This window comes from Gopherus evgoodei, unplaced genomic scaffold (assembly GCF_007399415.2).
Source record: "Gopherus evgoodei ecotype Sinaloan lineage unplaced genomic scaffold, rGopEvg1_v1.p scaffold_51_arrow_ctg1, whole genome shotgun sequence".
NCBI classification, from domain to species: domain Eukaryota; kingdom Metazoa; phylum Chordata; order Testudines; family Testudinidae; genus Gopherus; species Gopherus evgoodei.
In genome coordinates, this window is record NW_022060072.1 from 755,731 (window position 1) to 778,656 (window position 22,926).

Here is a 22,926-nt window from a genome sequence, read left to right on the forward strand (position 1 = left end):
GGGGTGCTGAAGGCCAAGCTGAGCCCCTCACCCTGGGGGAAGCTGCCCCCTGCCAGCAGGCATGAAGGCCGAGGACCTGCCCCATAGACAAAGGAGGGAGTGGATGGCATGACCCTGCAATCAGTACGGACCCCACTGGGAGCAGGGCTTGGGGGAGGAGGGGGGTTCCCTTGCAGCTAGTGCTGCCCCCCATGCCATGGGGCAGGGCTGCTCTCCCCCTGATGCAGGGCTGACCCTACAACCCATTTATCAGACCCCGTTACAGGCCATGCCCCCCACCCCAGGTCCTTTCCCACAGCCAGTGGGCTGGGATCAGGGCTCAGGGTGCAGTACGGGTGCCAGCGCGTGGATCCGGAGAATGGAGGGTGCCAGGGCCGGGGATATGGAGCTGGGGCAGGCAGTGAGCGAGGCCAGGGTCATACCAAGCCGACACCGTGTTTCCATAGAGAATTTTATTGCTTTTCTAACATATCAAAAGTGGAATAAAAACCATTCAATTAAAAAAAAAATCCAAGGATGTCACCCCGCGGCACGTCCCTTTAAGGCACTGCTGAGCAGGATGCGTGGGGCATTTAAATCCCCACCCTGCGGGCTGCTGGTTTCACGCTGACAAGGAAGCCGCTGGCGGTGAGGGGTGGGAAAACGTGACTGGCCAAGGCCAATCACCTCAGTTATTTTTAAACAGCTGCTGAGTTTTTTTGGGGGGCTGCGTGCGGCTGGTGAGGGTGACTCACCGCTGGCTCTTATCTGCACATGCAGCCCTGGCGGCCGCACATGATTGCTTCACCCGGCTTCCTGCGCTGTGGGGGAGTGATGTAGGCCCAGAGAAGGGCTCCCCTCTGCCCGCCGTGGGGCTGTGGCTCACACCGAGCTCTTGGGGGGAGAAACGGGGAGTTTGTGCTTCAACCGTGAACAAAAGCTTAGAGTGGCTTTGCTCTGGCCAGCCCTTTCGGGGTGCCAGCCTCTCCCACCCACGCCACGCAGGCCCCTCAACTGCAAACAAATCTAGGAATATATTATCTCCTCTACAATATATTACTCTCCCATACATTCATGCCCAGCCCCCTGACCGGGAACAGGGTTCCTGACACCCCCCAGAGGAGGGGGTGAGGTAGCAGCCTCCAGTGTAAATCCATTAGAATCCGTGCAAGGCCCAGGTATGGTAGGACCAGGGAAACTGAGTCGCTGGGGGGCAGATTTGAGCCCCAGGCTAGGCCTGCAGGGCGACAGTGTGCCTGGGATTCCCGGCCGTGGGGGACAGCCCAGCGACTGCTGTCATATATGGCCCCACCGCTGCCCTGCAATCCAGGGGGGGAGTGGGGGGGACGGGACCCAGAGAGTCAAACTGAACAGGACAGGCATCTCCTCAGCCAGGGAGGGGGGGTGCCCCCCCAAGATGGCTTCGTTTCCCAGTCTGCTCCCAGCACGGGGGGTTCCCCATGCTCAGGGCTCCATCACCTGTCCCATGAAGAGGATGGCACCTGGGGGGCAGAGAACAGGTGGTGAGTGGGTGGTCACTGCTGGCCCCCTCCCAATACTGCCCCCTCCCTCCTGCTCTCTCCTTCCCTCCCCATAGGCCAGAGGGTGAAGGCCCACCCTATGCGTACAGCATGGAGCCCTGGCTGGGACAGGAGGCAGGATTCCAGGATGGATGGGCCCCATGGCTGAGCCCCCCCTGTGATTCCTCATGCTGGGCTGGGTTCTCTCCCCGGCTCTGGGAGGGGAGTGGGGGCTGGTGGGTCAGAGCAGGGGGGCTGGGAGCCAGGACTCCTGGGTTCTCTCCCCGGCTCTGGGAGGGGAGTGAGGGCTGGTGGGTCAGAGCAGGGGGGCTGGGAACCAGGACTCCTGGGTTCTCTCCCCAACTCTGGGAGGGGAGTGGGGGCTGGTGGTTAGAGCAGGGGGGGCCGGGAGCCAGGACTCCTGGGTTCTCTCCCCAACTCTGGGAGGGGAGGGGAAGTCTAGCTGTTCAGGACACGGGGCTGATCCTCACCTGTGGGGTTGTGCCGCACCACGAAGAGGAAGGGCCGGTCCATGATGATCTCCAGGGGTGCCATCCGGGCGTAGACTATGGCAGCTGGAGGAAAGGAACCAGGAGTCAGCCGGGTTGTCCCGCTAACAGACCTGCGAGATAGGTCTGGCAGACTAGAGGGGTTTTCCCTCTAGGCCCTGCTGCACCCCCTGGCCAGCCAGCTCCGGCAAAGCCACGGGAGGGGGAGCTCCCACAGCCAGCCCCCGGTGCACCCCTCCGGGAGGCCAGCGACCCGCTCACCTGTGGCAGAGGAGGCTTTGGTGCCACTCTCATTCACCTCGATCTTCACCTTCTGCAGGGCCTGGGCCACGTACAGCGACTCCTCGGCTGGGAGAGAGAGAGAGAGCGAGAGCCGTGAGCCGGGGGTCCCCCTCGCCCAGCAGGTAGGAGACAGAGCAGCCGGCCGGGGTGTCCCCACACAGGGGCGAGGGCCTCACCTGAGAGGCTGCTGAAGTCTGCGGCGCCGAGGCTGAAGACGTCCCTCACGCCCAGCTCCTGCAGGGGCCGGCGCAGGTCAGATTCGCTCTCCAGGGAGAACCTGTAGTTGGGAAGAAGGGACCTCAGCACCAGGAGTGTGTGTGTGTGTGGGGAACAGCTGCAGCCCCCCCATGTCTGCCCCAGGCTGTGGGCACAGAAAACCCCATGAAGTATGACATCGGCACCAGGGCTTCATTGAGTGCCCTGCTGCAAAAATAGAACCCAGGAGTCCTGGCTCCCAGCCCCCCCTGCTCTAACCCACCAGCCCCCACTCCCCTCCCAGAGCCGGGGAGAGAACCCAGCCCCCCCTGCTCTAACCCACCAGCCCCCACTCCCCTCCCAGAGCCAGGGGGAGAACCCAGGAGTCCTGGCTTGAGGAAAATGGGAGGCGGGGGATTCTCACTTGGGAAGCACGAGCTGGCGGGGCACTTGGGTCATGTTCGCCTTCCACTCGCCCAGCAGCCGGGCGTCAAGGACACGGGTGAGGGTGGCCAGGGGCACCTCTCGGCGGTAGGGGGCGGCGATAAGCATGCTGAGCGTGTCCCCGTGGTACGGCAGCTCCACCACGTCGTAGTCCACTTGGTCCGGGGTGAAGAACTCGCCTGGGTGGAGCAGGGAGAGCCAGGGTTAGCAGGGCAGGCCTGACCCCGGGCTGGGGGTATGTGGGGTTCTTCCCCCTTCCTTGGGGAGCAGAGGGAGAGAGTTGGAGAGCCCGCTAACTGCCCTCCCCACCCACCACAGCAGGGGGCACCACTGACCGTAGTTGAACTTGGCTGTTTGCTCCATCATGGGCACCACCACCCGGCTCCCGTCCGACTTGTGGAAGACGCGCTGGCGCGTGTCTGCCTCCGGGAAGGGCAGCTTCCAGAGCCCCTTGAAATACACCGCGTTCACCAGCACCAGGCGGGTGAGGTCGTCCACGGTGCCCGGTCCCAGGAAGTCACTGATCATCCCTGCAACCATGGGGGTAGGGGGGTGTCAGAGGGCAATGGAACCCAGGAGTCCTGGCTCCCAGCCCCCCTGCTCTAACCATCAGTCCCTACTCCCCTCCCAGAGCTGGGGAGAGAACCCAGGAGTCCTGGCTCCCAGCCCCCCCTGCTCTAACCATCAGTCCCTACTCCCCTCCCAAAGCTGGGGAGAGAACCCAGGAGTCCTGGCTCCCAGCCCCCTCTGCTCTAACCATCAGTCCCCACTCCCCTCCCAGAGCCGGGGAGAGAACCCAGGAGTCTTGGCTCCCAGCCGCCCTGCTCTAACCACCAGCCCCCACTCCCTTCCCAGAGCCGAGGAACCCAGGAGTCCTGGCTCCCAGCCCCCCCTGCTCTAACCCACCAGCCCCCTCTCCTCTCCCAGAGCCGGGAAGAGAACCCAGGAGTCCCAGCTGCTCACCGTGGGTGCTGTCCTTGACCCAGCTGTTGATGATGAAGCGGGCGCGCTCGCCCTCCGTGAAGTTGACCTGTTTGACAGTCTGGCGGAAGGTGCGGGCGAACGTCTTCATGAACCCGGGTGTCAGCCCCAGGTCCCGCTGCACGAAGAGCGCGTCAGCAACGTCCACCCTGTCCTGGTTCTTCAGGGCAGTCAGCTCCTTGCGCAGCCACCGCAGGGCCTGGGGGATGCCCCGCTCTGCAGGGGAGTCATGGCTTGTCAGGGCAACGAAGGGTTAATGCCATGAAGGGTGCCTTGTCCAGGGTGGAGACGGGGCCGGGCAGTGGGTTACCCAGGGACCCCTCGCCCAGTGCTGAGATGCGCCCACCTCTGGGGCGGAGCGGACGGTTAGCCAGGGACCCCTCGCCCGGCGCTGAGATGCGCCCACCTCTGGGGCGGGGCAGCCAGTGACACAGGGACCCCTTGCCCGGCACTGAGATGCGCCCACCTCTGGGGCGGGGCGGCCGGTTACACGGGGACCCCTTGCCCGGCACTGAGATGCGCCCACCTCTGGGGCGGGGTGGCCGGTGACCCGGGGGCCCACTAGCACCATGCTGGGGCATTTTGCCCAGCACTGAGTGTTGGGACGAGGGCCCCCTCCCCAGCCCCTTACCGTTGACCCCATACTCCATGGCTGCCTTGATCTGACTCCGGCTCTCCCCAGCGGCCGCCATCTGCAGCATGGCCAGTACAGAGGCCACCCCGAAAGGGGAGAAGGCCACATTACGATCTGGGGACGCCTTGGCCACCTCCTGGAAAACCTTCATCCCAAAGTTGGCAGAGAGCTGGGCCACGCGGGAGCCGGTGGGGTGGCTTAGAGGGTCGGCCACACACAGGAGGGCCATGCCGGCCAGAACCACTAGTGGGAGCGGCATCCTAGAGGGAGAAGGCAGGAAAGGTTAGACGAGAACCCAGGAGTCCTGGCTCCCAACGCCGCCTGCTCTGACCCACTAGTTCACCTTCCCCTCCCAGAGCCGGGGACAGAACCCAGGAGTCCTGGCTCCCAGCGCCCCCCTGCTCTGACCTACCAGCCCCCACTCCCCTCCCAGAGCCGGGGAGAGAACCCAGGAGTCCTGGCTCCCAGCCCCCCTGCTCTAACCCACCAGCCCCCACTCCCCTCCCAGAGCCGGGGACAGAACCCAGGAGTCCTGGCTCCCAGCGCCCCCCTGCTCTGACCCACCAGCCCCCACTCCTCTCCCAGAGCCAGGGACAGAACCCAGGAGTCCTGGCTCCCAGGCCCCCTGCTCTGACCCACCAGCCCCCACTCCTCTCCCAGAGCCAGGGACAGAACCCAGGAGTCCTGCCTCCCAGGCCCCCTGCTCTGACCCACCAGCCCCCACTCCTCTCCCAGAGCCGGGGACAGAACCCAGGAGTCCTGGCTCCCAGCGCCCCCCTGCTCTGACTCACCAGCCCCCACTCCTCTCCCAGAGCCAGGGACAGAACCCAGGAGTCCTGGCTCCCAGCTCCCCTGCTCTGACCCACCAGCCCCCACTGCCCTCCCAGAGCTGGGGAGAGAACCCAGGAGTCCTGGCTCCTAGCCGCCGCTCCCCTTCCAGAACCAGGGTAGAACAGCAGCGCCCAGTGGCACTTCTACCAGCCCCCACCACAAACAGCCCATGGCTCCCCCTAAGCCCCCCGCTGCAATGGGGCCCGGGGCCCCAAGCCCGGGCCGATTCCAGCCTGGCCACCCCGAAGCAGGGGCTCGCCAAGGGCGCGCACCCCGGGCCGGCTCCAGGGAGCCCAGAGCCCGGCCCCTGGGGGTGGTGGGGGATGTGTGGCCGCGCCCCAGCCGCTGTCCTCACCTGGAGACGTGCCGGGTCCCGGAGCTTTGTGCCGAGCACCCGGGTCCCGCCGCCTTATATGCGCTCCCCGTGCGCCCAGGGCGCAGGAAGCCGGGATGAACTCATCCCTCCGCACCCCGCCTCCTCCTCCGTTGGTGGCGGCGGGGGGGACACACACTCCTCCCTGGCTGCAGTCCCCGGGTCCTAGCGCCTGCTCTCGTGGAGGGGGGGCAGAGGCAGCGGGGCGGGGGGGTTGGGATTCCTATCCTGTCCCTAATCCCCTCCCCGGGGGCTGGTGGTGTCAGGGGCCCCAGAGGGGCTCACGGTGGGCCCTGGGTGCCCCCCCATCCTCACCAGGGGACTGTGGTACCCCCAAGTAAAGGGGGCCTGAGTCCGTGTTGCTGCCCCCAGTGCACAGTGACCCCCCCGGGCACAGCGCCCCCCTCCTGTCATCTCCCTCAGTTCATATCCCCCCTTGCTGCCAGGTCTGGCCCATGGTGCCCGTGCCAGTGCTACGCTGGGGCGGGGGAGCTGGGGACGTGCTACAGGGAAATTGGAAGAAAATAAACAAAAATCCTGTCTTGGCAGGGTGTGTGTGGGGTGTGTGTGTGACTGAGTGAGACAGGCCTGTTTTGGCAGGTTGTGTGTGTGTGTGCACGCGCGTCAGACAGGCCTGTCTCGGCAGTGTGTATGCACGTGACACAGGCTTGTTTTGGCATGGTGTGTGTGTGTGTGTGTGTGTGTGCATCAGACAGGCCTGTCTCGGCAGGGTGTGTGTGTGTGTGTGTGTGTGTGTCAGACAGGCCTGTCTTGGCAGGTTGTGTGTGTGTGTGCACGCGCGTCAGACAGGCCTGTCTCGGCAGTGTGTATGCACGTGACACAGGCTTGTTTTGGCATGGTGTGTGTGTGTGTGTGTGCATCAGACAGGCCTGTCTCGGCAGGGTGTGTGTGTGTGTGTGTGTGTGTGTGTGTGTGTCAGACAGGCCTGTCTTGGCAGGATGTGTGTGTGTGTGTGTGAGTGAGTGAGACAGGCCTGTCTCAGCAGTGTGTGTGCATGTGACACAGGCCTGTTTTGGCATGGTGTGTGTGTGTGTGTGTGTGTGTGTGTGTGTGTGCGCGCGTCAGACAGGCCTGTCTCGGCAGCGTGTGTGTGTGTGTGTGTGTGTGCATCAGACAGGCCTGTCTTGGCAGGATGTGTGTGTGTGTGTGTGTGTGTGTGTGTGTGCATCAGACAGGCCTGTCTTGGCAGGGTGTGTCAGACAGGTCATGTCTCACAGAGTGTGTATGTGTGTGTGTCTATCAGAAAGCTGAGTGTGTGAACAGTGTGTGCTGGGGAGGTTCTGTGTGTCGGGTGGACGTTTGTTTCTACAGGGAGGATGTTCTCAGCATGTGAACTTGGGTGCGGAGATGTGTGTCAGACAGGCTTGTGTGTGTGGCTGGATGTCTCTGTGTGCATGTGCGTGTGCCGTTGGTTGTCTCCATGTGCCTGCGTACATGTGTCTGCGTGTCTCCGTGTGTGTGTGTGTGGCTGGGTGTCTCCATGTGCCTGTGTGTGTGGCTGAGTGTCTCCGTGTGCATGTGCATGTGCCGCTGGTTGTCTCTGTGTGCCTGTGTGCATGTGTCTGGGTGTCTCCACGTGTGTGTGTGTGTGTGGCTGGGTGTCTCCATGTGTGTGTGTGGCTGGATGTCTCCTTGTGCCTGTGTGTGTGTGTGGCTGGGTATCTCTGTGTGCGTGTGTCTGTGGGGGCTCTGGGTGTCCCAGCCCAGGGGCAGGGAGACACGGGATCCAGAGGGGGCGGGGGTGCTATGAGCTTTGGGGGACTTCCCCCAAGGGAGTGCCATGCCCCCTCCACCGATCTGCCCCACCCCCTGTCATGGCTGAAACCGCAGTCCCCCTGATGACCCCCCAGGGATTTCCCACCACCCCAGGGCTGATGTCAGCCCCCTTCCTGTGGGGTAAGAAAGAGACCGCCCATGGACACATTTCGCAAAGGGGCCGGAAGGTTGGCAAAGAATGGCAGGAATGTGGCAGGGGAACCGGCCGGGGTGGTGTGGGGGACATGAACTGCGCAGAGGGCTGGGGGTGGTGGTGGTGACTCCCAGCTTCTATTTCTGCCCTTGGCTACAGCCCACTTCCAAAAATAGCCTCCGGCTTTCACTTCCCTCACAACCGCCCCCGCCGGACACCTGGGTTCCACCCCAGCTGGGAGGGGAGTGGGTATGGGAGTTAGAGCAGGGGGGGCTGGGAGCCAGGACTCCTGGGTTCTCTCCCCGGCTCTGGGAGGGGAGTGGGGGCTGGTGGTTAGAGCAGGGGGCGTGGCAGCTGGGAGCCAGGTTCTCTCTCCGGCTCTGGGAGGGGAGTGGGGGCTGGTGGGTAAGAGCAGGGGGGGCTGGGAGCCAGGGCTCCTGGGTTCTCTCTCCGGCTCTGGGAGGGGAAGGGGGCTGGTGGGTTAGAGCGGGGGGGCTGGGAGCCAGGACACCTGGGTTCTCTCACTGGTGCTGTGGGGGTGTGGGCGGGGCCATGTACAGATGTGAGATGGGTGGGGGCTGTGATATAAGGGTCTCTGACCCCTGCCTTGCCCCCCAGCTGTGACTCAGGCCTGCGAGCCCCATGCCTGCAGCCCACACCAGCCCTGGGCTGCTCACATCTGGTCCCCATCTCGCTGTGGCTGGGGTGGTTCGTATCCCAGTCTGTTCCCCAAGGCTCCAGCAGCCCCCGCGCACCAGGATCTGACCCCGAGTGCTGCGAAACAGGGACAGGGCGGCTGTGCCCCCCCCCCCACAGCTCCCCTGCTGCTCTTGGTGACCCCCCCCCCCCCCCATCCCTCACGGAGCCAGGAGAGAACCCAGGAGTCCTGGCTCCCAGCCCCGCCTGCTCTCACCCACGAGCCCCCACTCGCCTCCCAGAGCCAGGGGAGAGAACCCAGGAGTCCTGGCTCCCAGCCCCGCCTGCTCTCACCCACGAGCCCCCACTCGCCCTCCCAGAGCCGGGGAGAGAACCCAGGAGTCCTGGCTCCCAGCCCCCCTGCTCTAACCACCAGCCCCCACTCCCCTCCCAGAGCCGGGGAGAGAACCCAGGAGTCCTGGCTCCCAGCGCCCCCCTGCTCTGACCCACCAGCCCCCACTCCTCTCCCAGAGCCAGGGACAGAACCCAGGAGTCCTGGCTCCCAGGCCCCCTGCTCTGACCCACCAGCCCCCACTCCTCTCCCAGAGCCAGGGACAGAACCCAGGAGTCCTGGCCTCCCAGGCCCCCCTGCTCTGACCCAGCAGCCCCCACTCCTCTCCCAGAGCCGGGGAGAGAACCCAGGAGTCCTGGCTCCCAGCCCCCCCTGCTCTGACTCACCAGCCCCACTCCCTCTCCCAGAGCCAGGGAGCAGAACCCAGGAGTCCTGGCTCCCAGCTCCCCTGCTCTGACCCACCAGCCCCCACTGCCCTCCCAGAGCTGGGGAGAGAACCCAGGAGTCCTGGCTCCTAGCCGCCGCTCCCCTTCCAGAACCAGGGTAGAACAGCAGCGCCCAGTGGCACTTCTACCAGCCCCCACCACAAACAGCCCATGGCTCCCCCTAAGCCCCCCGCTGCAATGGGGCCCGGGGCCCCAAGCCCGGGCCGATTCCAGCCTGGCCACCCCGAAGCAGGGGCTCGCCAAGGGCGCGCACCCCGGGCCGGCTCCAGGGAGCCCAGAGCCCGGCCCCTGGGGGTGGTGGGGGATGTGTGGCCGCGCCCCAGCCGCTGTCCTCACCTGGAGACGTGCCGGGTCCCGGAGCTTTGTGCCGAGCACCCGGGTCCCGCCGCCTTATATGCGCTCCCCGTGCGCCCAGGGCGCAGGAAGCCGGGATGAACTCATCCCTCCGCACCCCGCCTCCTCCTCCGTTGGTGGCGGCGGGGGGGACACACACTCCTCCCTGGCTGCAGTCCCCGGGTCCTAGCGCCTGCCCTCGTGGAGGGGGGGCAGAGGCAGCGGGGCGGGGGGGTTGGGATTCCTATCCTGTCCCTAATCCCCTCCCCGGGGGCTGGTGGTGTCAGGGGCCCCAGAGGGGCTCACGGTGGGCCCTGGGTGCCCCCCCATCCTCACCAGGAGACTGTGGTACCCCCAAGTAAAGGGGGCCTGAGTCCGTGTTGCTGCCCCCAGTGCACAGTGACCCCCCCGGGCACAGCGCCCCCCTCCTGTCATCTCCCTCAGTGCGTATCCCCCCTTGCTGCCAGGTCTGGCCCATGGTGCCCGTGCCAGTGCTACGCTGGGGCGGGGGAGCTGGGGACGTGCTACAGGGAAATTGGAAGAAAATAAACAAAAATCCTGTCTTGGCAGGGTGTGTGTGGGGTGTGTGTGTGACTGAGTGAGACAGGCCTGTTTTGGCAGGTTGTGTGTGTGTGTGCACGCGCGTCAGACAGGCCTGTCTCGGCAGTGTGTATGCACGTGACACAGGCTTGTTTTGGCATGGTGTGTGTGTGTGTGTGTGTGCATCAGACAGGCCTGTCTCGGCAGGGTGTGTGTGTGTGTGTGTGTGTGTGTCAGACAGGCCTGTCTTGGCAGGTTGTGTGTGTGTGTGCACGCGCGTCAGACAGGCCTGTCTCGGCAGTGTGTATGCACGTGACACAGGCTTGTTTTGGCATGGTGTGTGTGTGTGTGTGTGCATCAGACAGGCCTGTCTCGGCAGGGTGTGTGTGTGTGTGTGTGTGTGTGTGTGTGTGTCAGACAGGCCTGTCTTGGCAGGATGTGTGTGTGTGTGTGTGAGTGAGTGAGACAGGCCTGTCTCAGCAGTGTGTGTGCATGTGACACAGGCCTGTTTTGGCATGGTGTGTGTGTGTGTGTGTGTGTGTGTGTGTGTGTGCGCGTATCAGACAGGCCTGTCTCGGCAGGGTGTGTGTGTGTGTGTGTGTGCGTGCATCAGACAGGCCTGTGTGTGTGTGTGTGTGTGTGTGTGCGCGCGTGCATCAGACAGGCCTGTCTTGGCAGGGTGTGTCAGACAGGTCATGTCTCACAGAGTGTGTGTGTGGGTGTGTCTATCAGAAAGCTGAGTGTGTGAGCAGTGTGTGCTGGGGAGGTTCTGTGTGTCGGGTGGACGTTTGTTTCTACAGGGAGGATGTTCTCAGCATGTGAACTTGGGTGCGGAGATGTGTGTCAGACAGGCTTTTGTGTGTGGCTGGATGTCTCTGTGTGCATGTGCGTGTGCCGTTGGTTGTCTTCATGTGCCTGCGTGCATGTGTCTGCGTGTCTCCGTGTGTGTGTGTGTGGCTGGGTGTCTCCATGTGCCTGTGTGTGTGGCTGAGTATCTCCGTGTGCATGTGCATGTGCCGCTGGTTGTCTCTGTGTGCCTGTGTGCATGTGTCTGGGTGTCTCCATGTGTGTGTGTGTGTGTGGCTGGGTGTCTCCGTGTGTGTGTGTGGCTGGATGTCTCCGTGTGCCTGTGTGTGTGTGGCTGGGTATCTCTGTGTGCGTGTGTCTGTGGGGGCTCTGGGTGTCCCAGCCCAGGGGCAGGGAGACACGGGATCCAGAGGGGGCGGGGGTGCTATGAGCTTTGGGGGACTTCCCCCGAGGGAGTGCCATGCCCCCTCCACCGATCTGCCCCACCCCCTGTCATGGCTGAAACCGCAGTCCCCCTGATGACCCCCCAGGGATTTCCCACCGCCCCAGGGCTGATGTCAGCCCCCTTCCTGTGGGGTAAGAAAGAGACCGCCCATGGACACATTTCGCAAAGGGGCCGGAAGGTTGGCAAAGAATGGCAGGAATGTGGCGGGGGAACCGGCCGGGGTGGTGTGGGGGACATGAACTGCGCAGAGGGCTGGGGGTGGTGGTGGTGACTCCCAGCTTCTATTTCTGCCCTTGGCTACAGCCCACTTCCAAAAATAGCCTCCGGCTTTCACTTCCCTCACAACCGCCCCCGCCGGACACCTGGGTTCCACCCCAGCTGGGAGGGGAGTGGGTATGGGAGTTAGAGCAGGGGGGGCTGGGAGCCAGGACTCCTGGGTTCTCTCCCCGGCTCTGGGAGGGGAGTGGGGGCTGGTGGTTAGAGCAGGGGGCGTGGCAGCTGGGAGCCAGGTTCTCTCTCCGGCTCTGGGAGGGGAGTGGGGGCTGGTGGGTAAGAGCAGGGGGGGCTGGGAGCCAGGGCTCCTGGGTTCTCTCTCCGGCTCTGGGAGGGGAAGGGGGCTGGTGGGTTAGAGCGGGGGGGCTGGGAGCCAGGACACCTGGGTTCTCTCACTGGTGCTGTGGGGGTGTGGGCGGGGCCATGTACAGATGTGAGATGGGTGGGGGCTGTGATATAAGGGTCTCTGACCCCTGCCTTGCCCCCCAGCTGTGACTCAGGCCTGCGAGCCCCATGCCTGCAGCCCACACCAGCCCTGGGCTGCTCACATCTGGTCCCCATCTCGCTGTGGCTGGGGTGGTTCGTATCCCAGTCTGTTCCCCAAGGCTCCAGCAGCCCCCGCGCACCAGGATCTGACCCCGAGTGCTGCGAAACAGGGACAGGGCGGCTGTGCCCCCACCCCCACAGCTCCCCTGCTGCTCTTGGTGACCCCCCACCCCCCCATCCCTCACGGAGCCAGGAGAGAACCCAGGAGTCCTGGCTCCCAGCCCCGCCTGCTCTCACCCACGAGCCCCCACTCGCCTCCCAGAGCCAGGGAGAGAACCCAGGAGTCCTGGCTCCCAGCCCCGCCTGCTCTCACCCACGAGCCCCCACTCGCCTCCCAGAGCCGGGGAGAGAACCCAGGAGTCCTGGCTCCCAGCCCCCCTGCTCTAACCACCAGCCCCCACTCCCCTCCCAGAGCCGGGGAGAGAACCCAGGAGTCCTGGCTCCCAGCCCCCTGCTCTAACACCAGCCCCCACTCCCCTCCCAGAGCTGGGGAGAGAACCCAGGAGTCCTGGCTCCCAGCCCCCCTGCTCCAACCCACCAGCCCCCACTCCCCTCCCAGAGCTGGGGAGAGAACCCAGGAGTCCTGGCTCCCAGCCCCCCCAGAGGCTGAGGACTCTGTGTACGTTGGTGACTGGACAAGGGGGCGACCGGCAGAACATTCCATCCTGGCCACTCACTAGCCAGACTCACCGGCCAGGGTGTCCCCACAGTGACCAGGGGCTGAGCCGGCATTCCTGACCCACGCGCTCAGAGCCTGGATCGGGCCAGGCGGCTGGGAGCCCGGACTCCTGGGTTCTCTCCCCGGCTCTGGGAGGGGAGTGGGGGCTGGTGGTTAGAGCAGGGGGGGCTGGGAGCCAGGACTCCTGGGTTCTCTCCCCGGCTCTGGGAGGGGAGTGGGGGCTGGTGGGTTAGTGTGGAGTGGGGACTGGGAGCCCGGACACCTGGGTTCTCTCCCAGCTCTGGGAGGGAAGTGGGGGCTGGTGGGTCAGAGCGGGGGAGCTGGGAGCCAGGACTCCTGGGTTCTCTCCCTGACTTTGGGAGGGGAGTGGGGGCTGGTGGGTTAGAGCAGGGGGGAGCTGGGAGCCAGGACTCCTGGGTTCTCCCTGGCTCTGGGAGGGGAGTGGGGGCCAGTGGTTAGAGCTGGGAGCGGCTCTGAGGCTGGGCCGGATCCAAACCCCAAACCCCAGAGCTATTTCCGCCTCTGACTGAGCTGGGGGCGGGGGCAGTGGAATCCCTCGAACTTCAAGAACTTTCCATGCGCTTGGAACATATTTTGAGAGCTAAAAATAGGCGGTGAGACCGTTCCATGAGGGCCAGGCCACGGCGCGCCCCATGGAGCCAGGGGGCAAGCCGGGGGGGGGGCTGGCCTGTGACCCATTCCCTGCCCGGCCCCACCCCGGGGCAGATCAGAGCCCCCGCAGGCCAGCCCCGCTCCGTGGGGTTCCCCTTCGGAAACGGGGGAAGTGGCCAGGAAGTTGGCAGGGGGGAGGAAACAGGTGATGTGGGGCGTGCTTGTGGGGAGGACACCAACCCGGAAAAAACAGCTCCCGCAACTCAGAGACACTGACCCATAGCAGCCCCCACCCCCCAAGCAGCTGTCCCGGGAGGGGAATCCCCACCCTGGGGTTCCCTGCAAGCGGGGGGGTGGAGGGGAGTCTGGAACCGGCTTCTGGGAAACCACTGAGCGGTTAGTGGGGCTGGGCTTGTGGTGGGTGCGGGAGGGTAAGTGGGGTCAAGGGGGTCACTAGGGGGGCAGCAGCGTTGGGGGGGGCTGCTGGAGGGGTCACCTACAGAGCAGCAAGGTTGGGGAGCCAGCGGGGGGGGGGGTAAATCGAACCGGGAAACCCCAGGGGTCCAGGAGGAGGGTCTGCAAAGAGGTGGCCCCCGACTGCCCTGACACCACCCCCCATGCCTGCCCTGCCCCCGCATTCCCAGACACCCCCTGTCCCCACATCTCCCCAGCCAGCCTCTCGCCCCTCTGCCCCTGGGCTTGGGGCCAGCCGGATCCATGGGGCTGTTTACCCAGCCGGGGAGTCAGGCTCTGTGTGCAGGGCTGGCGGGTCAATATTGACCCAGAGGGCGAGCCTGGCGCAGGAGCCCAGACACCCACATGGCTGGGGCCCAGCCCGGGGCCCAGGGCCTGGAGGGGGGAGCCAGGACTCCTGGGTTCTCAGCCTGGCTGCTGGGGGAGGGGGTTGCCTTGCCCTCGCACTTTCCCTGGATGAGGCAGCCCTTACTCACAGCCGCTCCGGGCACCCGGCTGCCTGTGGCCTGTGGTCTCGCCACCACCACGGCCACCTCACTGCGCCTGCCAGACAGGGCCTGGGGGGTCTGACAGCGGGCGTGGGAGTCTGCACCCCGTTCCCCCCCGGGCTGGGTAGTGCCCGGTGCGATGGGGCCCCCCTCTCGGCTGGGTCTGGGCGGCACCTGGTGCGATGGGGCCAGAGCCTGGGGGGTCTGATAGCGGGCGTGGGAGTCTGCACCCCGTTCCCCCCTGGGCTGGGCAGTGCCCGGTGCAATGGGGCCCCAATCTCAGCTGGGTCTGGGCGGCACCTGGTGCGATGGGGCCAGAGCCTGGGGGGTCTGACAGCGGGCATGGGAGTCTGCACCCTGTTCCCCCCCGGGCTGGGCAGTGCCCGGTGCAATGGGGCCCCGATCTCAGCTGGGTCTGGGTGGCACTGGATCCGACGGGGGCCCCGAGCCCTGGGGCCGGGTGGGAGCCAGCGCCCCCCAGAGGGGACAGGCCCCTGCCCCATTCCCCACCCCCCTGCGCCAGCCAGTCCCTGCCCTGGGGCCGGGTGGGAGCCAGCGCCCCCCAGAGGGGACAGGCCCCTGCCCCATTCCCTGCCCCCCTGAGCCAGCCAGTCCCCGCCCTGGGGCCGGGTGGGAGCCGGCGCCCCCTAGAGGGGACAGGCCCCTGCCCCATTCCCTGCCCCCCTGAGCCAGCCAGTCCCCGCCCTGGGGCCGGGTGGGAGTCGGCGCCCCCCAGAGGGGACAGGCCCCTGCCCCATTCCCTGCCCCCCGAACCAGCCAGTCCCTGCCCTGGGGCCGGGTAAGAGCTGGCGCCCCCTAGAGGGGACAGGCCCCTGCCCCATTCCCTGCCCCCTGAGCCAGCCAGTCCCTGCCCTGGGGCCGGGTAGGAGCTGGCGCCCCCCAGAGGGGACAGGCCCCTGCCCCATTCCCTGCCCCCTGAGCCAGCCAGTCCCTGCCCTGGGGCCGGGTGGGAGCCGGCGCCCCCCAGAGGGGACAGGCCCCTGCCCCATTCCCACCCCCCTGAGCCAGCCAGTCCCTGCCCTGGGGCCGGGTGGGAGCCGGCGCCCCCCAGAGGGGACAGGCCCCTGCCCCATTCCCTGCCCCCTGAGCCAGCCAGTCCCTGCCCTGGGGCCGGGTGGGAGCCGGCGCCCCCTAGAGGGGACAGGCCCCTGCCCCATTCCCTGCCCCCCTGAGCCAGCCAGTCCCTGCCGTGGGGCCAGATGGGAGCCGTCGCCCCCTAGAGGGGACAGGCCCCTGCCCCATGGCGTGGCATGAATCAGCCTGAAATTCCCCGCGAGGAGGCGGGCTGGCAATTCCCGGCGCAGGGATGGGTCACGTCGCAGGCGTGCGGTTCCCGAGTCAGTGCCCCCCCCGCCCCCCGTTAGCTCATCTGCCGGCCAGACACCGACCCTGGTTTCCTCTCCCCGGTGGAGACGCTTCCTGCCGGGCACCACTCCAGAGCCAGACACCGGGAGCCGTCAGCGGGTTTCCCCGAGAACCCAGGTGTCCGGGGGCAGGGACAGAGGGACCACGGCACCTGTGGGGTTCGCACCCTCCGGCTCCTGCTGCGGCATGTCCGGCCCTGGGTGCCTTCTCCAAATCTGCAGCTCCCGGAGTCATGGGAGCACGGCCTCGCCCTGCACTCAGGCAGAGCCGGGCTGGCCCTTTCTCGCCCCACACGGGGCGAGGGGAAGCTGGGAGCTGTGGCACTGAGATCGGGGTGTGCGTGGGGGGGTATGTCACACCCAAAACCTGCAGTGGGGATGGGGTTTGGGGTCAGATATTGGCCTTAAAACTCGTCGGGGTTTTGTGCCCCCAACTCCCACCCCATCGGGGGTTGGCTGCCTGGACGTGAGCAGGGGAAACCCATTGTTTGGGGCCAACATTTCCTGAAAGCTCGGCCCCCCCCGGGCAGAGAGTCTGTCCCTTGGGGCGGGGCCAGCCCCCCAGGGAGTCACAGAGCGAGGGCCCATGCTGGGGGGCAGGCAGGGCTGGGAGGGCACGTGCCTGTCCAGGAGTCCTGGGGTTGGGGGGGGGTTGGCCCCCGGCGCAGGGACAGAGCCCCCCACACATCTGCCCCCGTCTGCTCACCCTTCCCTGCGCCACATCCCTTCCCCACAACCCTCCTCCTCACCCTTCCCTGCCCCACATCCCCTCCCCACAACCCTCCTCCTCACCCTTCCCCTGCCCCACGTCCCTCCTCCACCCCAGCCCCTTCCCTGGGCCCCTCCCAGCACATGGCCCCCAACGTGATCCAGGCCCCCACTCAGCTCCCAGCTGCTGAGTCACGTCCCCCGGGGCCGAGTGCGAGGCGGGGGCTGAGTCATGGTTCCCAGCGCCGGCCAAAGCCGGGTTCAGCTGGGCCGTGTGGGGCCCTGCCCCCTGAACCCCCCGAGCCCCCTGAACCTCCTGCCCCCTCCTGAAACCTCCTCCTGAGGCCGCCGAGCCCCCCTCCTTAGCCCCCTGAACCTCCTGCCCCCTCCTGAGCCCCCACCCCCCTGAAAACCCCTCCTGAGCACCCCGATCCGCCCTCCTGAGCCCCCTGAGCCTCCTGCCCCCTCCTGAGCTCCCACTCCCCTGAAACCCCCTCCTGAGCCTCCCAGAGCCCCCTGAGCCTCCTGCCCCCTCCTGAGCCCCCCAGAACCCCCTCCTGAACACCCTGAAACCCCCTCCTGAGCCCCCCAGCACCCCCCTCCTGAGCCCCCTGAACCTCCTGCCCCCTCCTGAGCCCCCCCTCCTGAACCTCCTGCCCCCACAACCCCCCTCCTGAGCCCCCTCATACTCCATAGCCTCCTGCCCCCCAAAACCCCATCCTGAGCCCCCTGCCCCCTCCTGAGCCCCCCGCCTCACTCCCTGCAGCCCAGCCTCCCAATTGCCCCCCATAAAGGCCCAAGCCCTCTGCCCCCTCATGGCCTGATCCCAGCCCCCCAACTGACCCCCACCCTCTCCCTAGCCCCCAACCTGCTCCCTGCAGCCCATCGCTCCTCCTGAGCCCCTGCCCCCTTGGGGCCTGATCGCAGCCCCCCAACTGATCTTCCCCCTGCTGGCCTATCACCCCTGCTGAGCCCCTGCCCCCTTGGGGCCTGATCCCAGCCCCCCAACTGATCTCCTGCCCCCTGCTGGCCCATCACCCCTGCTGAGCCCCTGCCCCCTTGGGGCCTGATCCCAGCCCCCCAACTGATCTCCTGCCCCCTGCTGGCCCACCACCCTGCTGAGCCCCTGCCCCCTTGGGGCATGTTCCCAGCCCCCCAACTGATCTGCCCCCTGCTGGCCCATCACCCCTGCTGAGCCCCTGCCCCCTAGGGGTGTGATCCCAGCCCCCCAACTGATCTCCTGCCCCCTGCTGGCCCATCACCCCTGCTGAGCCCCTGCCCCCTTGGGGGGCTGGGATCACGCCCCAACTGATCTCCTGCCCCATGCTGGCCCATCACCCCTGATGAGCCCCTGCCCCCTAGGGGTGTGATTGCAGCCCCCCAACTGATCTCCTGTCCCCTGCTGGCCCTTCACCCCTGCTGAGCCCCTGCCCCCTTGGGGGGCTGGGATCACGCCCCAACTGATCTCCTGCCCCATGCTGGCCCATCACCCCTGCTGAGCCCCTGCCCCCTAGGGGTGTGATCCCAGCCCCCCAACTGATCTCCTGCCCCCTGCTGGCCCACCACCCTGCTGAGCCCCTGCCCCCTTGGGGCATGTTCCCAGCCCCCCAACTGATCTGCCCCCTGCTGGCCCATCACCCCTGCTGAGCCCCTGCCCCCTAGGGGTGTGATCCCAGCCCCCCAACTGATCTCCTGCCCCCTGCTGGCCCATCACCCCTGCTGAGCCCCTGCCCCCTTGGGGGGCTGGGATCACGCCCCAACTGATCTCCTGCCCCCTGCTGGCCCATCACCCCTGCTGAGCCCCTGCCCCCTTGGGGGGCTGGGATCACGCCCCAACTGATCTCCTGCCCCCTGCTGGCCCATCCCCCTGCTGAGCCCCTGCCCCCTTGGGGGGCTGGGATCACGCCCCAACTGATCTCCTGCCCCCTGCTGGCCCATCACCCCTGCTGAGCCCCTGCCCCCTCAGGGCGTGGTCCCAGCCCCCCCAACTGATCTGCTGTCCCCTGCTGGCCCTTCACCCCTGCTGAGCCCCTGTCCCCTTGGGGGGCTGGGATCACGCCCCAACTGATCTCCTGCCCCATGCTGGCCCATCACCCCTGCTGAGCCCCTGCCCCCTCAGGGCGTGGTCCCAGCCCCCCCAACTGATCTCCTGCCCCCTGCTGGCCCCCCGCCCGTCCCCAGCACAGTCAGCAGCTCTAGAATAAAATCCATCTCTTTATTGGTGGGTCCTTCTGGTTTTACACCCGCGAGATACAGGGCGGGTCGGACAGACAGACAGCCCCCCCCCGCCCGCCATCAGTGCCCCCCTCCAAGGCGCAACTCCCTCTGCCCCACTCCAAGCCCCTCACACCCAGCCCCTCAGACACCACCACTTCAGGGCACCAGGGGCGGGTGCCAGGATCCCAGCCCTCCTGGGGGGGGTCCCGTGTTTGGGGGTCTTCCCTGATAGCCCTCGGGGTCTGCCCTGGAGGACATGGGGGGCATGGGGATCCAGGGGGTGGAGAGTGTGGGCTGAGCTGAGGGGGCAGGGACGGGGGTCTGCCCCCTCTCCTTTCCTGGGACCCTGCCCAGAAGAATGCCCGGTTGAGCCCAGCATGCGCACAACAGCGCAATCCCTCGCACACACAGCCACAACCACTGCACATGTGGGCGCACATTGCCACTAACACTCATTGCAGACACACACACTCCCCAGATACTTCCACTCACAGATCACAGACGCATTAATGCACGCCCTGACACAAACACACACACTAATGCATGCACTAACACACACACATACTAATGCACGCACACACACACACTAACACACCCCAAAATGAACGCACTAGCGCACACACACACACTAATGCACGCACTGACACACACACATGTACACACCAACACAAACTAATGCACGCGCGCACACACACACACACTAATGCACGCACTGACACACACACATGTACACACCAACACAAACTAATGCGCGCGCGCGCACACACACACACACTAATGCACGCACTGATACACACACATGTACACACCAACACAAACTAATGCGCGCACACACACACACTAATGCATGCACTGACACACACACATGTACACACCAACACAAACTAATGCGCGCGCACACACACACTAATGCACGCACTGACACACACACATGTACACACCAACACAAACTAATGCGCGCACACACACACTAATGCACGCACTGACACACACACATGTACACACCAACACAAACTAATGCGCGCGCGCACACACACACACACACACATCCGCATGCTCCCCTGCTCACTGAGTCGGGTACTGAATGCGGAAGACGTGGACGGTGCCGTCACTCAGCGCCACGGCGAAGTGCCCGTCCCCGGTGACGGTGGCCACCCGGGCTCGCTGGATGCCATGCCGGGGGGTAAGGAAGGGCCCCAGAGCCTCCCCGCCTGGCCCGAACACCATCACCTTGTTCAGCTCCCGCAGGGCCACGTAGAAATAGCCCCTGTCGTCGGTGCAGACGGCCCCCGGCTGGCACTGCTCCAGCCGCTCCTCGCCCAGCTCCGCCAGCAGCTGCCCATGCCCGTCAAACGCCACCACGCTGCGCCGGTGCCAGTCCGAGGCCACGTAGCGCCCGCGCCGGCTGGCCACGAACACCATGGCCAGACGGTCATACCCATCTGGGAAAATCTTCTCCACCAGCTCTCCCCGGGTGTCGTAGACCTCCAGGTGCCCCGCCACGCTCACCGCCACGGCCTCGCCCCCCTCCGCCGCTGACGTGACAGCATGGCTGGCCTGGGTGGTGCGCAGGGCCTTCTGCCACACCAGGGCGCCGTCCCGCTCCGCCAGGTAGAGCCGGGAGCCGGCCGTGTAGGCCACCCGGCTGCCCACGGCCGCCACGCTGCAGGGGGCCAAGCCGCCGTGCACCGGGACAGCGCCCCGGAAGTCCCCCTGCAGCGAGAAGCGTTTGAGGCTGCGGTTCTCCTCGTCGGCCAGGAGCAGCTCCCTGGAGCCCAGGGGGCAAAGCCCCGTGACCCGGGGCCGGTGCTTGTCCCCGGGGATCCGCACCGAGAAGCTGCAGGAGAAGCGGGCGGTGGGGGGCGGCTGGCACGACGGTGGATCTGGGGCAGGGGCCGGCGGCCATGGGGCAGCAGCCGATGGCTGTGGGACAGAGGCCTGGGGCTCCGAGGAAGGGGCCGGCGGCTCCAGGGAAGGGGCGTCATGCTGGGCCCTGTCCTTCCCTCGGCCCTCGGGCTCGGGCTCGGCCTCGCCCAGGTCCAGCTGGAAGAGGCTGCTCAGATTCTGGAGATCGGCGCGCACGACCAGCCGGGGGCGTGGCCCTCCAAGGGGCTCCCAGTGGAAGCCCCGGAGCCGGCTGAGCCGCTGGGTGATCAGGGCCTCCAGCGAGACGATCTCCACCGGCCGGCCCAGGGCCAGCACCTGGCGGGCGACGTCGGCTGTGCCGCGGGCCAGCTGCTCCTGCAGCTGCAGCTCAGTCCGGAGCAGGCCGGCCGCCTTCTCGCGCCCCCCCACGTGGCGCCGCAGGGCGGCCAGCACCTCCTCCTGCTGGGCCAGCAGGCGCTGAGCCACGTCGGCGCAGGCACGCTTCACCACATCCCGCAGGCCGGCTTCGTGCCGCCGCAGCTGCTCCAGCTCCTCCTCCAGCGCCGCCCGCCCCCGGGCCACCCGCCCTGCCGTCTCCTCCACGCCGGCCAGCAGCTCGGCCACCAGGGGCCGCCGGGCCTCGGCCGCCTCCTCCAGCGTCTGGCAGGGGTGCTCCAGGTGTTTGCCCAGCCGGCACTCCCGGCAGATGGGGCCGGCGCAGGGCCGGCAGAAGAAACGCACCTCCTCGGCCGGGTGCTCGGGGCACCGCACGGCCTGGCGCTGCCGGATCTCCTCGTCGTGCTCCCCGGAGAGGTAGCCCTGCAGGCTCACCAGCCGGTGGGCGTGGGTGAGCCGGGAGCAGCGGTGCCCGGTGGCGCAGGCCTGGCACAGGCTGTCAGCGCAGTCCAGGCAGTGGGAGACGGCTGGGCGGCCGCCCTCCTGCCCGATCAGCGGGCACAGGGCGCAGGTCAGCCCTGCCTCGCCCACCGGCCGCACTAGCTCCAGCAGCCCGTTGACAAAGAAGTTGGTCTTGAGGCCGGCCACCCCCTGTGGCAGGGACACGTCCTCCCGGCACTCGGGGCACCGCAGCCCTGGCCCGGCGCCTAGCAGCCCCTCCAGGCAGCCCTGGCAGTAGGTGTGCAGGCAGGGCAGGATCTTGGGCCGGCGCAGCCGCTCCAGGCAGATGGGGCAGGTCAGGAAGTCGGTGGCGATAGCGTCCGAGAGGGACAGGGCAGCCAAGGCCATGACGCCCCAGCAAAGAGATGGCGGCAGGGAGTCTGCTGGAAGCACCTAGGACGGGCACAGTGAGGTTACGGGATTCAGAGCCAGGACTCCTGGGTTCTCCCCCTGGCTCTGGGAGGGGAGTGGAGTGGAGGCTGGGGGGTTAGAGCAGGGGGGGCTGGGAGCCAGGACTCCTGGGTTCTCTCCCTGGATCCTCGAGGGGAGCGGGGTCTGGGGGGTTAGAGCAGGGGGAGCTGGGAGCCAGGACTCCTGGGTTCTCTCCCTGGCTCTGGGAGGGGAGTGGGGACTGGTGGGTTAGAGTAGGGGGTCTGGGAGCCAGGACTCCTGGGTTCTCTCCCCAGCTCTGGGAGGGGAGTGGGGACTGGTGGGTTAGAGTAGGGGGTCTAGGAGCCAGGACTCCTGGGTTCTCTCCCCGGCTCTGGGAGGGGAGTGGGGACTGGTGGGTACAGCAGTGGGGGGTTGGGAGCCAGGACTCCTGGGTTCTCTCCCTGGCTCTGGGAGGGGAGTGGGGGCTGGTGGGTCAGAGCAGGGGGGCTGGGAGCCAGGACTCCTGGGTTCTCTCCCCGGCTCTGGGAGGGGAGTGGGGGCTGGTGGGTCAGAGCAGGGGGGCTGGGAGCCAGGACTCCTGGGTTCTCTCCCCAGCTCTGGGAGGGGAGCGGCGGCTGGTGGGTACAGCAGAAGCTCCCGCTCTGTTTGCAGTGGGGTGGGAGGGTGTGGGGAGAGCCCGGGGGGAGCCGCGGCTGGGCCTGTGGGGGTCGAGGGGGTTACCTGAGCCCGGGGGGGGGTCAGGCCTCTCGACTCCTTCCGAGCTGCAGGTGCCACGGCAGAGAAACGAAAGTGAAACTCGGCCCAGGGGCGGGCTCTGCCCGGGCTGGTGTTTCGGTCCCTTAGATCCCCCAAACGCGCATGGGAGAGCGACCATCGGGCTGCCAAACACCGGCCCCCCAGCTCCAACCCCTCCCTCCATGGCTCCCAGTCCCACAGTGTCCTTCAGAGACCCAGCCTCTCTGGTCCTGCACAGCCCCCTTCCCCCAGCCCCACGAGACCCCCCAACAGCCCAAACCAACATCCTCCCGCAACCAAGAGCAACTCCCCAGCCTCACAGGGCTGCGTGCACTCATTATTTTGCCCCAGTCCCCGTGCCTCAGTTTCCCGATCTGGGCAGTTGCGGTGACCGCCCCCCCAGCCAGCCTGGTCCC

At 66.6% G+C, this 22,926-nt stretch overlaps 2 protein-coding genes across 3 annotated transcripts; both read right to left on the bottom strand.

The window, feature by feature from the left end:
- Window positions 1–441: 441 nt before the first annotated feature.
- On the bottom strand, window positions 442–9,514 carry SERPINE1 (serpin family E member 1). Of its 2 annotated transcripts, none has more exons than XM_030547034.1 (9): window positions 9,449–9,514; window positions 4,542–4,804; window positions 3,893–4,126; window positions 3,265–3,459; window positions 2,910–3,108; window positions 2,467–2,567; window positions 2,270–2,356; window positions 1,991–2,074; window positions 442–1,481 (listed from the first exon to the last, which is right to left on the bottom strand). In XM_030547034.1, the coding sequence occupies exons 2-9, from the start codon at window positions 4,801–4,803 to the stop codon at window positions 1,444–1,446; spliced, it is 1,200 nt and encodes a 399-aa protein (XP_030402894.1). In that variant the 5' UTR covers window position 4,804; window positions 9,449–9,514; the 3' UTR covers window positions 442–1,443. The 2 variants fall into 2 exon arrangements, with proteins under 2 accessions (XP_030402894.1, XP_030402893.1); XM_030547033.1 differs by lacking the exon at window positions 9,449–9,514 and adding an exon at window positions 5,731–5,828.
- A 10,075-nt stretch (window positions 9,515–19,589) lies between these two features.
- Window positions 19,590–22,707, bottom strand: TRIM56 (tripartite motif containing 56). Its single transcript, XM_030547028.1, has 2 exons — window positions 22,496–22,707; window positions 19,590–21,775 (listed from the first exon to the last, which is right to left on the bottom strand). Exon 2 carries the CDS (start codon window positions 21,728–21,730, stop codon window positions 19,685–19,687), a length of 2,046 nt encoding a protein of 681 aa, XP_030402888.1. The 5' UTR covers window positions 21,731–21,775; window positions 22,496–22,707; the 3' UTR covers window positions 19,590–19,684.
- Between the last annotated feature and the right edge of the window lie 219 nt (window positions 22,708–22,926).